This window comes from Nilaparvata lugens, chromosome 6 (genome assembly GCF_014356525.2).
Source record: "Nilaparvata lugens isolate BPH chromosome 6, ASM1435652v1, whole genome shotgun sequence".
Lineage (NCBI taxonomy): Eukaryota > Metazoa > Arthropoda > Insecta > Hemiptera > Delphacidae > Nilaparvata > Nilaparvata lugens.
The window spans coordinates 41,526,341-41,542,793 of NC_052509.1; the positions used below are offsets into that span (position 1 = coordinate 41,526,341).

General features: G+C 33.9%; 1 protein-coding gene across 1 annotated transcript in view; it reads left to right on the forward strand.

Annotated features, from left to right (window-relative positions):
* Positions 1-613: 613 nt before the first annotated feature.
* Positions 614-16,453, forward strand: part of LOC111045886 (insulin-like growth factor-binding protein complex acid labile subunit) — a 51,301-nt gene continuing 35,461 nt past the window's right edge. Inside the window, 2 exon segments of the mRNA XM_022331366.2 lie at positions 614-1,024; positions 12,923-13,932. Coding sequence (XP_022187058.2) covers positions 13,580-13,932 — 353 coding nt within the window. The 5' untranslated portion in view covers positions 614-1,024; positions 12,923-13,579.

Below are 16,453 nucleotides of genomic sequence, written 5' to 3' on the forward strand. Positions count from 1 at the left end.
CCCAATATTGCTTCTTTTATACGGTACCGTATTTCTTAAATATTGCTCAATCAGAAAAATAAAATAATTCTCAACTTACACTTGGAATTATATTTTAGTCAATTATCTATTGCAAACAAATTATTACGGTACAGTACAGTTACTGTACAACTTTTTTGTGATGGTTTATTTTTCATGGTCACTGATTAAAAATGGTGATAATGTACTCTCAGCATCATTATCTATTTGACAATGAAAATATTTTTTAAGACATTACTAGAGGAAACATCGTTTTTCCAAGAAATTCCCATTCCAAAGCTGTGAACACTGAGTGAACATTCTTGATTAAGCCTGCTGGGAATACACAGTCTAATTTCACAAAGAGTTTTTCCTCATGGATGTTTTGATTGTGTTAAAAGAAGTTGCTTAGTCGACAATGTCTGATAGTTTCATCTGGGAGTGAGAGAGAGTGAGTGAGCACATTTCAATATTATAATGATACAAATGCTCGATGTTGTTTGCAACATATGGAAGGCCAACTATATAGAAAATAGATGCATGCCTGGTGGTGGAACGTCTGCTTTTGTGATAAGAGAGTGACTTCCAAGGAGCAAAGGGCAAATGTTTAGGCTAACAATATCAGTTCAGTACAAGCTAGAGGGAAAGAGAGGAGCTGGCTTATCAGCGTTGGTGAAAAGAAAATCTCTCATTAGTTCATCAGCTGAACGAACGAGAGATATCTTAAAATTCACCACTGTTTTCTGAAGATACAATCGGTAGTGAATCTTTCTTTGTAATATTCAGACAAATTGTACCATTTATTCAGTGTGAGTTTAAGTGTTGTGCGTTGATAAATTAGGTAACTGTTGAGCGGTTTACAATTAATATTGTGCTATCTAGCATTGTTCTTTAATAACGTGATTAGTTAGCAAAGTTAGAAATAAAACTGTGAAGCTGTAGATGTATTATCCCCATGCATCTATTTAAATCTACTGTTTTTTGAACCCTCGTCTGGACTTAAAGTTTCTACATAATCGATAAAAAGGTAAATATTATAGCGCTTCTCACCATCTAGTCTACCATCATTTATTGACAATCCAATTTGATATCCATTGATAATCTATTTTAGTATTTTGTTCAATGATCGCGATTAATTTTTAATGATAACGTCTATTTTCTGATAAAATCCATCATTTACCCTTTATTTTATCTTTTATACGGTAATCATTAATATCATCACTTCCACCGTTTTGGTTATCATGGATATGATAACTAATTGTTGCGTAAGTTGTAATCCTCTGAAAAGTTGCAATAAATATATATTTTTGTGATTACTTGTTACACTAATCTAGAGCACACTTTGCTGTCAGGAATTTCTTTTATTTCTTGTCACTAAAATGTTTTCTTTGATCATTATGCATATTTGAATAAGTATCAGTATTATTTTCTAAAATATTTCTAAATATAATAGGAAACTCAAAGCAATTCAGTCTCCCAATAAGATTAACTTAGTGTATGTAATTTAATCATTTGAAAATTTAATTGGCTTTTTAACTCATGCTGAAAAAAAACTTTGTTGAAGGTACAATACGATTTCCAAGGATATTTATGTTTATTACATTTTATGTTCATTCCAGAATTAAGATAGTTTACGTCACTAACTGTAATCGGGAGCTGTATTTGCCTAATAGAGTATCCTCTGTAGAGTAATACTCTGTTTAGAAAAAATTGTAATTGAGTTTGGGTTTAATACAAAATAATAAAGAGTTTAATTATGAGAGTTCTAGTAATTATTGAACTATGAAGGATTTTCAATCAAGTAGTGCTTTACGATGGAATATCAAAATGCTCAGCTGTAAAGCTTTATTCATGATAAGATGGCCAGTGAGTGTTTGATAACAAGAAAGTTCAATGAATTTGAAGATCTATGAAGTATATTATGAATCATTACCTATATGAATTGTAAAGCTCCCGAATTCTTCTCCAGTATTCGAAATACAGCTCCCGATTACAAATTGTGACGTAAACTATCTTAATACTGGAATGAGCATGAATGTAATAAACATATCCTTGGAAATCGTACTTGTACCTTCAACGAAGTTTTTTTTTCAGCATAAGTTAAGAATTTGTAGCCAATCATTTTTTCAAATGATCAAATTACAATGATGTTGTGTATGTAGCACACCTACCTTGAAGCAAGCTTGATTATTATTACTATTCTACAGTCTTGATTTCATTTCAATATCAAATTGATTTATTTGAATGGAAATGATTTTTGCAAACAGTGCAATAATTATCTAAGTTAATTTGTAATCAGAAAGTCATTGAGCTTTAAATTACCAGACCCTTAATATTATGATCAAAAACTTGCAAACATGTGACTAAGACATGATCAATCAGCAATAATATTCTCATAGAGAATAGAAAGCAAAGAATGAACGGGAAATATAAGTATATAGAACTGATAGAATGGAAATGAACCGTGCTAAGATAACTCTGTGTTCTTGATTTGACTATTGTCTCTCCTTCATCCTGTACAGTGCAAAGTCTTTCATTAGAATATGCTAATTAATGCAATGCATGACATTATTCTCTTCAATATATCCACATATAAACCGAGTGGAAACTCTAAAAACTGAATAATGCATATTATACTCCTGAAATGGAGGAAAGCTATATAGCAGGCCTATATGCTACTTGATTTACAGCCTCAGCAACTAGTGGTAGGTAGGTACCCTAATAGGGTATTTCCTATATTAGGTCTAGGTACACCCTATTTCATATAGGCATATACCCTATAGGGTATAGGTATTTATGATATTATGTTAACTTACAACAGAAATTCAATCAATGAAGTAGGGACTGAACATTTAAAATTTTTAGGCATTGTTCTTGATCCAAAAATTAATTGGCAACCACAAGTAGAGTTCATTACCGTAGTGAAAGAATAGCAAAGGGACTTCACTTGCTGAGAAGGTTAAAGTTCACTGTAGACATACTATCGAATGTGTGTATCTCTAAAATACAAAGTTTACTGTGTTGTGATATGCTATTGTGGAGCTCTAGTACTCATGCTTCAAAAATATTTTTACTTCAATTAGATTGATTTGTAAAGTTGATATGAGGACCCATTCTAAACCTTTTTTCACAAAATTGGGAATTTCTGTCATTCTTTGTATGTCCTGTCTAGTCTTAGTTATGCCCATAGTAATCTAGATTTTTGAAATTGAATAGTTCATGGATATGAAACCAGAAATAGCAATGATATCTAGTTCAACAAATCAGGTTTACTAGTTCTCAGAAAAATCTCTTGTACAGATCTGTTAAACGTTAGAATTCTTTACCAATAGAAATTAAGTCATTACCTCTTGCATTCTTTGAAATGAATACAATTGAAAGGTGTACTAAAAGCTGAAAGTTTGTATAATATACAAGAATTTAAGTGATTGACTGGATCACATATTTGTAGGCTAATATTATTTGTATATATTACGTATTATCTAGTATTAATGACGTTTACCAATGCATTGTTAACAATGTCTATGATAATAAAGATTCTTATTCTTATATAGGTGGGTAACGAAAGTATAATTATGTTATGTAGGTTGAGAACAAAACAAAAATTAATTGTCTTCAAACGTTGGAGCTAATATATACAGTAGCCTATTGTTTTTGCTGAATTCATCATTCTTAATTGTTTAGGCATTCCAGAGAAACGTATATTTCAAATTTACACCTGGAATAGTTGGTTTAGTCTACTTGTTTGTCCAACAATGATTATAGCCTCATGCTTTGGGGTTTGACTAATCATAATTTTCATTATATCAATGTGGAAAACAAATTATGAGAATCAATTAGATTTTTCATGCTTTACTTTTCAGTGAAACTAATTAGTAAAACGATTGTGTTTAATTTATATCTAAAAACAAAAAGTCATCTCCCAAGTCAAGAAGACTGGAAGTTGGACCGATTGATTTACAAAATTATGTCAAATAATTTAAAAAAAACGGTTCAACTCTAATGAGGTTTCTATAGAACGTAGGTTTTATTATGTAGGTTGATGGAGCTTCCCAATATTATTGTCTGATAAAATAAAATTACCAATTTTTAGCCCCAAAAAATATCTCACAAAAATGTATCCTGTATTCCTGTGGATATCTTCCGACCGAAAATTCATACTAATATACAGATTGAAGGAAAATAAATGCATGGAAAAAATGATTGAAAAAGGAAAACTAAATATCAACAGTAATATAACATCAAATTGATGCTCATCATAGTCAACCTGGGGCGGGGAGTCCAATCTCACTAGGCATCAACTGGAAATCAGTCTGAAAAAATCCATATTCACCACAATAACGTTTAATCCCACAACATTGTCTTGTTTAACGTACTGGCTGCTGTGATATGAGGAATTACTTTTTTTATTTTCAATTGTAATTAAATTATGGTACGGTATTCATTTATTATTTGGAATTGGCTTGAAATCACCAAGGCTTTTAAAACAAAGTAAAGTAAATCAAGTAAAGTAAATAGGTAAGTAAAGTAAATAAAGTAAAGTAAAAAAGTAAATCAAGTATAAAGTAAATATCTAGTGGAAGGGTGGAAACTGTGCAAAACTGTTTTGATTGGTCTAAAGTTTACAAAAATTATTTATTTTAGTCATCTTTAATCATCTAAAGGTGCGTACAGATTTACGCGCCGCGAACATGAGCAATTCACTTGTAATCAGATGATGCCAAGATTTTTATATCTGTATCTTACCGTTTCTGTAAAAATACAGATATAATCAGCTGATTAAAAGTGAATTGCTCATGTTCGCGGCGCGTATATCTGTACGCACCTTAATAATATCAATGATTGAACCTTTCATTATCTTTAGGGAAACTATAATAACATATTTAAAGCCCCTGAACTTTAAATATATTACACCGCAAATGATTATAGAACCGCGAGTGAATTTCTTATTAATTAGCAAATAATTTGGGCTGATTTTCAATACATTGTAGAAATTGATACTTGCATGATTGCATTGATCCATATCATGCATAGTCAACATTATGTATCCGTATTGTGTGGTGCTGCAATTACCGAACCTACTGAAAACGCAATAAATCACCATTTCCACAACCCTGTCCTGTTAGCGCCAGACTTGTTAGCTGTGATAATATTACTATAGTGAGGTTCACGTTATAATGGCAGTGGAGAAAGATAGGAGAAAAACGTTGCCGTTCCGCTGTCTTGTCAATGCCTTCTATAGACGGTAGCTGATACAGGTTTATTGATGTGATATAGCGGTTCATTCTCGTTTAGAATAATCAATTTTTTTATTAAGCATAAATTATATTTTTCAATCATTTCAAAATGAATTTTTATAATAATTAAGATGAAATATTTTGTAATTTATTATTAATTCTACATTGTTAAAAGACGATCTGGCAACAGAGCAAAGCGAGAAAGAGATAGCGCTATCCGCTTTGTTGAATGGTAGACAAGGATAGCAATACCATTGCTAATCAAACACTGGCATTATAACGTGGACCTTACCATAGTCTCAGTTACTGTATCCTATCATCAATTTGTATACAATAACTGTGTTTGAATCGATTATTTCGATTGAAACTTATCACAGGTCAGTTGACGCAGACAGGTCAGTTCTCATTCTTGGATTCTCAGAAGCATGGACGCGGCCCAATTTGTAATTTGGGAGCAATCCAACAATAATACATAAATCTCTTTTAATTTTTTTGCAATCATCAGTAATTCAAACTTTCCTTCATATCAAGTTCCAAGAACTGCTGAACTGTTTGACAATTATTCACTTGAGTGATTCATATTATTTTAAAAGGGAAAGTAATCACTTGCTTATCTGTTCTTGGAAGTTTTATTATCTCATGATATTTTGAAGGAATGTTGTATGAACATATCTTTGTATAATTCTCTTAGATCCTGTGGTTGATTCAGTAGGTACCTACTACTACTGGCTTGATAATATCATATATTATATGGGTTTATGTTTATCTATTAATATAATAAACGAAGCCAAGGATGAGATGTTTGACGCATCATCACGCTTCAACTGGGTAGGCCTACCGAACTCATTGATTTGAAATTTTGCACAAATATTTCTTATTCACTAAGAATGGTTATAGGCCTATCAATAATTATTAACCGATTTAGTTCTTTTTCGGGAGATGACGCCACCTGGAAACGAAGCATTCATTGCACTCATAATCAACTCTTAAAGTGTTGCAATGTTGTTTATGGACACAACAAGGCACTCTGCCTTTGATTCAGAACTCTCTGAAATGAGTATTATCCCAGCCCCGAAACAACGAGATCGTTACTATTTCAATGGAATACTAGTCAATGCTGCAAAATTTTCATTTCCCTATATCTCCCCTATAATATTTACCCTATCAGTTACACACGGTACTTCAGCAATGGAAACTTATATTTACGAGTTCAGCAATTAACAGTGGATATATAAGTAATCACTTTTATAATCACAAAACGCAAAATTCATGTTTCTGCTGTGCTTTTGATGAATAGACTATAATTTGAAGACATTCAAGGGAAAACCGGAATATGGTAAACCGGAATATAATGGTACCTACTTATTTCTACGACCCTCCCAAGTTTGAGGACTTTTAGTATTATGTTTACATCCCAACTACTAGTGGGGACCAATCCCCAAATTAAAAAATTGTGGCATATATCATGTCATTCATAACTCCTTTCATTGACTAGACTAGATTTTTCTGTTTTGACACAATATGTGTGATTCAAATTTAATTTTTCTCGGGCCTGTTAGTCATTGATATCAATCGCCGTCGGAATTCAACAGGAGTTTCCTGTACCGTAATTCGTTAGATATTTTCCAATGAAGACTATTGTGGTATATTTATTTGAAAATCCGAATTATTAAATAATATTAAAAATTTTAATCGATTGTTGTCTTCAACTGGACCTATAGACGTTTTGGGCTATTAATATCAATCAGATCCACAGCGCTCTTTTGCGCCAGGCCTATGTTCTATTAATTACTTGTTTGATAAAAACTGTAGAGTATAAGTTTTGGAATAGTTTATGGTTATTTTCAATCAGTCAGCTTTCTCAAAACGTAACGGAATTAAGAAGTATTATTTCGAAAAATAGCTTATCGTATACATTTTTCAGTAGCATTTACTCTTATCCTGAGATAAAGACTGGAGACAAAAAAAGAAAGGTGACTGGGGTCATGAGAGATAAGTCTGAACTGTTTGCTCTGTACGTAGTGCATGTTCTATGGATTCTGAATTCATTATACAAACAGATGCAAGTTTCCGATAGTTTCGATTTCAACAGTATTTATTTGAATGAAACTGTTTCATTGAAATAATTTTCAACTGCTAAGACATTACCGTAATCAGAAGTGTGAATAAATCAGTAATAAAATTATTATCAATTTCGTAAACTATTAGCGCAAGGCCATCTTGAGTTGGCTAATGTTATTGCCCTGAAATGAATGGTTTATCATTCACCAAATGATTGTATTAATTTGATGATTCAGCCTGTAAGCGTGCAATACGATACACAGGAAAACCAGATTGATTGTTCTAATACCATGTAACAAAACTTTTCACAAAACTTTAGGCTTACATTTTCATATATTATAGAAAACAGGAACTTAACATCAATTTCTCCTGGAACCAGAGACTGTTTACCGTATTCTCTATGTCGACCGAATTCAACTTGATGATGATAAAAGTGTTTAATCATGATATGAGTTTATCATCTTAGGAGCAAAAATTGCATATGATGCGTACAAAGCTACGCAAAGATCTTTATTTTTGATAGGAGCTATCAAAAGTTCTTACTAGATCTATGACTTGGTTGAACAATTTGAATACAGTATATGATATTTAGATATGTTTGTTAACCAGGAACAATGCCCTAGAGTAATGGTAGGCAGTTGGTAAACACTCTGTATAAAAATCTTATCGGAAATTACTTCCTCTTTCTAGCCATATTGTTAGAGTTAGATTTTGACTACCTAATAGTTTTCTAGCTTTTGACGTTTTTCAAACATACGGAAAAAATTATAAATCTCAAAAGCTAAGGTATGCGCGTATAGATGGTAAGTCTTGAATTTGGGTAATTGTGGGGAGGGGGGTTTGGTGTCATTAGGCTTGGGAGGGGTGGATACTCCTTTTAATGTAAAATTGTTTATCTTCTCTGACGCTTGGCTTTTGGAGAAATTAGGTTCAACCATATATAAAGAAAATAGACAGTAAAATTATCTTATATCACCATTAGTTTTTGAGATATATAAATTTTTCTGTATGTTTGAAAAACGTCAGTAACTAGAAAACCATTAATCAAAATCCGATTCTGAGGATATGGTTGGGAAGAGGAAGAAATTTCCAATAAGATTTATATAATTTGTTCCTTTGTTAGCCGTTTTGGAATTTTTTATGAGCGTTAAAAAAAAAACATTTTTCGAGCTCAATGCCAAATTTCAAAAAGTTTGAACGCTCATAAAAAGCTCAAAAACGTCAAACAAAAGAGAAAAATGTATATGAATCTTATTGGAAATCGCTTCCTCTTTCTAGCCATATTCTTAGAGTTGGATTTTGACTAAAAGTTTTCTAGCTGTTGACGTTTTTTTTTAAATTATCGAGCAATCAATATATCGCGAGAACTAAGGTTGGTATGAGAAAATTTTACTTGTCATTTTTGGTTGCAAATTTCATTTAGAATCTATGGTCTTTGGCTGTTACACCTTTTGTGGGATACTCTGATTAGGAGGTAGCCCATACGAAATGACAGTGCATCCTTGTGGGTACTGTTGAGAAACAAAGATAACCAGGTACTATCTTCCTCTCAAAAGAGTGTGTAAAACAATGCAAGACCTCTGGTGAACTCACCTCAACAATTCCTACTGAAAAGGCAAACAAGAATAAGATACGAAATAATTAGGAATTAAATTTTCGTCACAAACACAAGTAAAAACGAATATAATTGAAATTTTCCAAGATAACGAAATCAATCAACCCTGTACCGCGGTAAATGATCTGAAATAATGATAGAAGAGAGTTGCGATTGACCTTGAAATTAGCTAATGGGAAGAGCAGGCCGTCAATTCATTCAAGTCACCGACCATTCAGATAACTGCAATAAATCAATGAAGAGCATAGCTGCAATTGAAAATAAAATTCGTAATGAGTAATACTGCGACTGATCCTAGGTTACGTACGTATTTCGAACGATATCAGGGAAGTCGGATAGAACTGGATTTGTTCTGGATGCGAGAATAATAATTGATTTGATTAGAGGCTACACACATCACAATAACAGTTGAAACTTGTTACTCGATCTTGATTAGAAGCAGTACTCGCTTTAGCTAGATGCAGTACCGTACCGTACATATTTCTATTTGTGAAGAAGAGGTTTACTCATCTTATCTTAACCTACCACATTGGCCTATGACTTGAAACTGCATGATCAATATGATTAATTTTTAAAACCCTTACTCATAAATTATTTTCAACTAAATATTATCAACTAAGTTATTATACAAATATAAAATTCGATCAAGAATAAATGCAATTTAGTCATTCAATATTATTCAAACAGAGGAAAAGATCAGTGGAATCACAATTAGTTTAATAAATAATATGCCTACATCAAACGAGAAACATACAATGACAAGCCACACGTGAATTAATTTTTGTAAAAATGGAAAGATACACCCACATAAAGTTTTCCACAAATATGAAATAAATTTCCATGCCGTAGTGAATCTTTTATAGGCCTTCTGTATATGAATGGTGACTGCTCTGTCAAAACGAATGATTTATTGACATTAGATATTGATTTGGATGACAACGGAAAGCAATGATTCATTCTCAAATCGTTTACAAAGTTATCTGGAAAGACAAACTAGACAGAAAATTTCGTAACACATTTTATTGCCAGTTTATATCAATGGAAGTTCAGTAATAGCTGTACACTGTATCAGCCTGATTAAATCTATCCAGTGAAACACATTTTTTATTGAATAGCATTAACTAAGAAGCCAATAATTATAAATAAGCCTACTTATCACTCCAATGGTAGTAGCCTACTGAGGAAACAGTACCGACACTTATGTCGAATGTGAATAAGGAAATGATTTTATTCTCTGTCTTAGAATAATTATTGAAGAGCATAAATGAATGTTGCCCGAAGGTAAGATTAGATTAGTGTATGATATGATGATCTATACAAACTGAAGGAATAAGTAAGACAAATCCAGTCCGAAGCAACAAAATTGATGCCGATAGCCCGGTACGAGGAGAAAATTCACAATAATACGATGGAGTGATTGAAAAAAATCATTTGTCACATCGCCAGCAGATTAACTTTTTTTTATAACTTACCTTTCAGATGATATTGATAAATTTATGATTTGAAATGAAGTCAGTGCAATGAGTTATGAGTGCAAATTCGCAGAGCTGTGTTGGCATCTTCCTGGCAATAGTCATGGAGTTGTTCCTTTTCATGGAGTTAAACTTTTTCTTCCATATCGAATTATGGGGCTCGAAAATTTTGCTGAAACTATTAATACCAATGCATTTCTTTTAGATATATTTGTTAGAAGTGGACTCGCTTACAAAACTTCCTTTTTTGCTCCTCTTAACCCTTCACCTGGGAAACCATAGTTGGCTAGGTATTTTTTACTTTCCTTGCTCTATTACCATAGGTAAGGAAAGTATTGCTTTCCAAAAAAAATTAAGGTACCCCAATTTCTAAATTTCTATACGTTTCAAAGTCCCCTGAGTCCAAAATAGTGGTTTTTGGGTATTGGTCTGTATGTGTGTGTGTGTGTATGTGCGTCTGTGTACACGATATCTCATCTCCCAATCAACGGAATGACTTGAAATTTGGAACTTGAGGTCCTTACAATATAAGGATCCGACACTAACAATTTCGATCAAATGCAGTTCAATATGGCGTCTAAAATGGCGAATATTTTGTCAAAAACAGGGTTTTTCGCGATTTTCTCGAAAACGGCTTCAACGATTTTGATCAAACTCATACCTAGAATAGTCACTGATAAGCTCTATCAACTGCCATGAGTCTCATATCTGTAAAAATTCCAGGAGCTCCGACCCATCTATGCAAAGTTTGATTTTAGATTCCCAATTATCAGGCTTCAGATACAATTTGAACAGAAAATGTTGCGTGGAAAAGATCGAGCATAAAAATCTCTACAATTAATGTTCAGTAACATTTTCACCTAAAATTGAAAATAAGCTCGAAATTCGAGAAAATGTGATTATCCAATTACAAACTGTTGGCAACTGTTGATTCTATTAAATGATTCACTATGAAGAGATAGCAGACATCGTATGTCTCCAGCGTTATTGTCCTGTCACCAGCTGGCTCAGATCTTCGTCTTTAAGTAGACTTGAGATGCGCGTGAACACTACTAACGTCAGTTGATCAATTTTCATAACGGCAAGGAAAGTTGTGTGAGTGCGTCACACCAGATTTTTCTCCTCGTTTCTTTTCAGCACACCACACCATGTAGCCTGTCTTTTGTATTTTTATTGTGTCGTTTTGTACTTTGATTTCATTTGTGTATTTTGTGTTGAATTTAGTTGTAAATATATTTAGTTGTGTTTCAGCACAGCCATCCTTAGTGTGGTTTCAGGTAAAACTTTGAACATAAAAATATGATTCTGTAGCAATGCAAAAATCAAAATTCATAACTATAAAGGTGCGTACAGACTTTCGTTCTGCTCCGCAACCGAACGTCACTCCAGCAGAGCGATTGATGATCGACCGGCGAGCAACAGTGGTTCGACCGGGGAACGCGAGAAGATCTAACATCTTCCGTAACGTTCATGATGGGTGCGTGGGCGGCGCGACTGTGGTTCGATGGAGGAACGATGGTGGTACGAGGGAGGAGCGTGCTCGGTGCGGGTTGGAAGAGCGTATATGTGTACGCAGCTTTATATTCTTATCATCAAGAAGAAAAGCAAGCCAACAAGTTGCCTAAATATCTATTGTTCAGGTAGCGTTTTACATTTTGGCAATACAGAATTGCCAAATTATCGGTTCTTGTCCTTTTATTGGAAAAAAAAATTAGGATGACAATTTTTTTAATGAAAGTACCTTAGTTAGAAGAATATGTTTGAATGTTTCTATTTTGCATAAAATATTCTCTATCAAATAAAATGTGGGTGATCATAGTAGAAGATGAATTCTCTTGCAATTCACTCATTTATGAAATTTTTCACATAATTTCGATTGGATTATTTTTACTATTGTACATGATCGAATTATGCAATCGATAATAATAATTATTGTAGCATATGAATTATAGTAGCCATAGTAGTAATAAATTCATGGTTATAATAAGATATCACAAGCCGAGGATACTATATATATAATATATTATATTCCCAATTGATTGAGATTTCTTACAAATAATAATTATCAATGACATGTCAATTTTGTTTATCAAATAAAACTATCTTTCAGGAATGGGTGATAGCTAATGATGATGTAAGAGCCATTGCCAACCTTGATTATGATCAATCCCCATTAAATAATGAATGAAAAATGAATTATGCTCTTTTTGGACGAAGCCAATCATCAATTAACTGCAGAGTCAAACCTTATGTAAAGGGGGTTATTTATTTGTTATAGTCGATGATCCTGTCATTAAAAGCATCTAGAACTTTGCAAATAGGTTTGACCAATTGCGAATTGTTCGAATTGTTATGGCGGTGGCAGATGGGTTTGAAATGCATGCACAAGTGAGTGGTACTAGGCCTACCTTCCATTGACTTCCATTCATCGATTGACGTAATGACGATGCTCTATTACGGACCCGTGTGTGTGGGTAGCAAAAATAATTGACAGCCGATGACTATTTGACCCATCGTGTGTGTTTCTTTTTATTTTTCAGACGGACGGCCGGTGAGGACAAGAAGGGGTGTCGTTGTGAATAATTGTTATTGGACGAGGAGGAGAAGTGCTAGGTGGTGGAAGGAGGTGAAGCAAGAGAGAGAGAGTGAGGATGATGAGGGAGGGCAATCACGCTCTCCGATGGCCTGCCGTGTAGGTGGGAGAGGGGTGCAGGGGTGGAGCAGTAATCAGCGGACAGAGAGAAGAGGAAACGAGGAGAGTAGGCCTGGTAGCAGCGACACTGGAGACACCACCGAAACGCTAAGAAAACTAGAGAAATCTTTGCAACTCATTAGCCCGTAAGCGACACATCAAAACACATTTGTGAAGTCTTCTTCCAGCGATATTTATTATTTATTGTGCACAAAATCTGTGACCCGATAATTGGAGGCTGAAAACATAATACCATTTAGTGAGTGATGTTTGTTTCTGTATTTGGTGGTGATAGTGAACTGATTGTGTAGAGGGTCGTTGACTTGTAGTTCGAATCATTTCCTCTGCAACGTTCGAGAGGAAAAACTGTGTCAGTTATCTCGTTTAACCCTTAAGCAAAAAACTGGAAGTGACCAATATTTTTTGGAGTAGAATCTCTTTTTGTTCAGTTGAACACTGTCAGTGTACCTAGTAGTATTTGAATACTTTTGTGGCGAAAAGAACAATGTTGGTGAAGGCGTCAAGTTTGTTGGTTAGTTGGGTAGTGTTGGTGGTGCTTTTGCCGGGCGGAGCCGTTGGCATGACGGTTGGGTCGGCGCTGCACTGCGCCGTGCGACGTGAGATCTCGCCGTGCACGTGTCGGCCGGGAGACTACACGGCCACCGACAACACCAAAGTCACCTGCGAAGGCATGGCCAACTTCACGCAGGTGCTTGGTGCACTCCAGAATCGCTTCGACGCCACCGACAAAATCAAGCTCACCATTGCTTATTCAAGTCTGGAGGATCTGCCACAACTCAGCCTCCACGACCTCGGCTTCATAATCAAGCAGCTCAAGCTCAGCCACAACAATATTCGGTGAGTTGCATTTTTAATTCACCTGCATGTCTTTCAATTTTCGTTCATGTAGGAGATTAAGATGTAGGGTAGATCTTAGCTCAAAGATTCCCAGCTATTTCGTTATCCTCATTCACAGCATAATGATTAAACTAATGATTAACACAGCATAGCACCCAATTGATTTTGGTAAGAGGATCATAGATTATCATAATGATTGAAGATTTCTAGTTTATTATTATTATTAAAGTACAGACATTCGAACTTAACTGATTTTGGTAGAAGGCTCATAAATTGATGAATTTTCTTTCTTTACTAGACAGACAACCAAACACATAATCGTACCACATTTCGATAATTTCCAAATCGTTCAGTCTGGAATCTGATTGTCAATTATTCTTGAGAGATGCTCATTGTGTGAGTGATTGAAAGTAACTTCATCTTCGAAAATTGATGATTAGGTGCAAAATCTGAAAACTCTACGTAGCAGAAAAAAATTGGCAAATAATGAAACACCAGGTTTTTGGATAGGAAATTTTAAATGTTCTTCAGTTTAAACTGAGATCTGAATTGATTATTTTTCTGTCTGATGTAAAATTTTACAAAACGGTTTACTACTTAATTATACTGTTTGTTGAAGAGATAAACAATAGTGAACCTAAGAGCGTGTTGTGAGAGCAAGACACTGGCCAATCAGGCCAATATTGATGAATGAATTAGAAATTGATAAATGACGTAGGAGTTAATGAATATCATACAATAGTTATGACAATTGAATTACTATAAATGTTGATAATGCCTCTTAGACAAGAATTTTGAATATTTGAAATTTTCTACAGACTATGAATACGCATTTGCTAGAATAAACTTAGAGTCAAACCCAAATTGTTAATTTATAACTCTCACATTGGATCGTATATTATTATGAATACAACTAAGCGAATATAGCAAGTCCTATAAAACCTGTGGATCAATAGTAAATTCAATACGGTAGTTTTAATTAGTTCTCTGGAGACTAATTAATTAATTTTTTCACAATGACAACTCCCCACAAGTATTTTAAGTCCAGGTGATGATGAGGGGTTGAATGATAATACAGTAGGTACAAATGTATCTTTCTATTTGTGATGATTTCATGGTTTGTGAGATCTGGAGAGATAGAACATGGAGCACACGCTTCATTATCCTTAACTCAGATTCGTAATGCATTCTCTATGGTTGATCAGTATACCTTTTTACAGAAGAAGGCTGTAATGGAGCAAACGCTTCATTATCCTTAACTCAGATTTGTATGCATTCTCTATGGTTGATCAGTATACCTTCTTACAGAAGAAGGCTTGCACCGACCATTACATATTCTCTTATCTTATCAATTCATACACTCATACAATAAAAGCTATGTTTGTGAAAATAGATGCGCTTAGTGAAAATCCTAACTAACAGAGGTACCGGTACATTATTTGGCGTATACCTATCAGACAATCAGGAAGGCTAATATACGCCAAGTAGGTACAATAGTGTATATTCTATACTCTCTGATATCTATAGCTATAGGCCTACTAATACTAGATAATATTCCCTCTTCGATAAAGGTTATACACCACAACACTCAAATACTACTCGAAAAAATGTTTATTGCGAACAATGCATATTATTGAAATTCAAGTTCACTGAATACAATGATAGTAGCTGAAATTACTGTTTATTACCACCAGCAAAATAGCCACTGTAATAAAAATGTTGTCAACTCAGTTTTCTGTTTTCACGCACTTCTCAATTTTCAAAATTTTCTCGCTTTTCTGGAAATTTCACACCTTTTGTTAACATATTATTTTAATTGTTTCCCAGAATTGAAATTCTCAGCAGGATTTTATAATATTTTTCGAATATTTCACTCAAGAATGTAGCGCCAGTGTTTCCAATTACAGCTCACAATTAATTATGAAAATATTTTTCTTAAAAATAAAAATGTTAAACTGTAAAAAAATAGAAAATTTGTTTATGAAAACTTGGAAGAGACTAATGAGGTGCCAATAAAAGAGAGAATTAAATTGAATTAAATTGCATAGCTGCCTTTATTTAAATCCCAGGAGGGCAAAGTTAGGGCGCAGCCGCTCCTCTCTTACACTTTACCCTTTAATACTTCTAAGTTACAGCTAATACAAGAGTGATTGATTGATTAGCTGCCTTTATTAAAAAGCCTGAGAGGGCGAAAACCCTAGAGTGAAAGTGTGTGAGAGAGAGAGAGAGTGAGAGAGAGTTAGAGAAAGAGGAGAGAAAGAATGAGAGAGTGTGAGAGAAAAAGAGAATGAAAGAGGATGAGTTTGAAGACATAGCAAATATACTAATAGAAAAGTATATGAATCATTCATAGAACTCCCTGAATTCCACTGACCTCTATCCATTCCTCTTCACTTGAAAAGGGATCAATTCTTCATTTAAAATATTATAAAAAAAGTTTTAAAACTGGATTTCTTAACACATACTTTTCAGTACCGTATATTGGTTACTCATGCGAATTCCAGCGTGTGAAATAGAAATA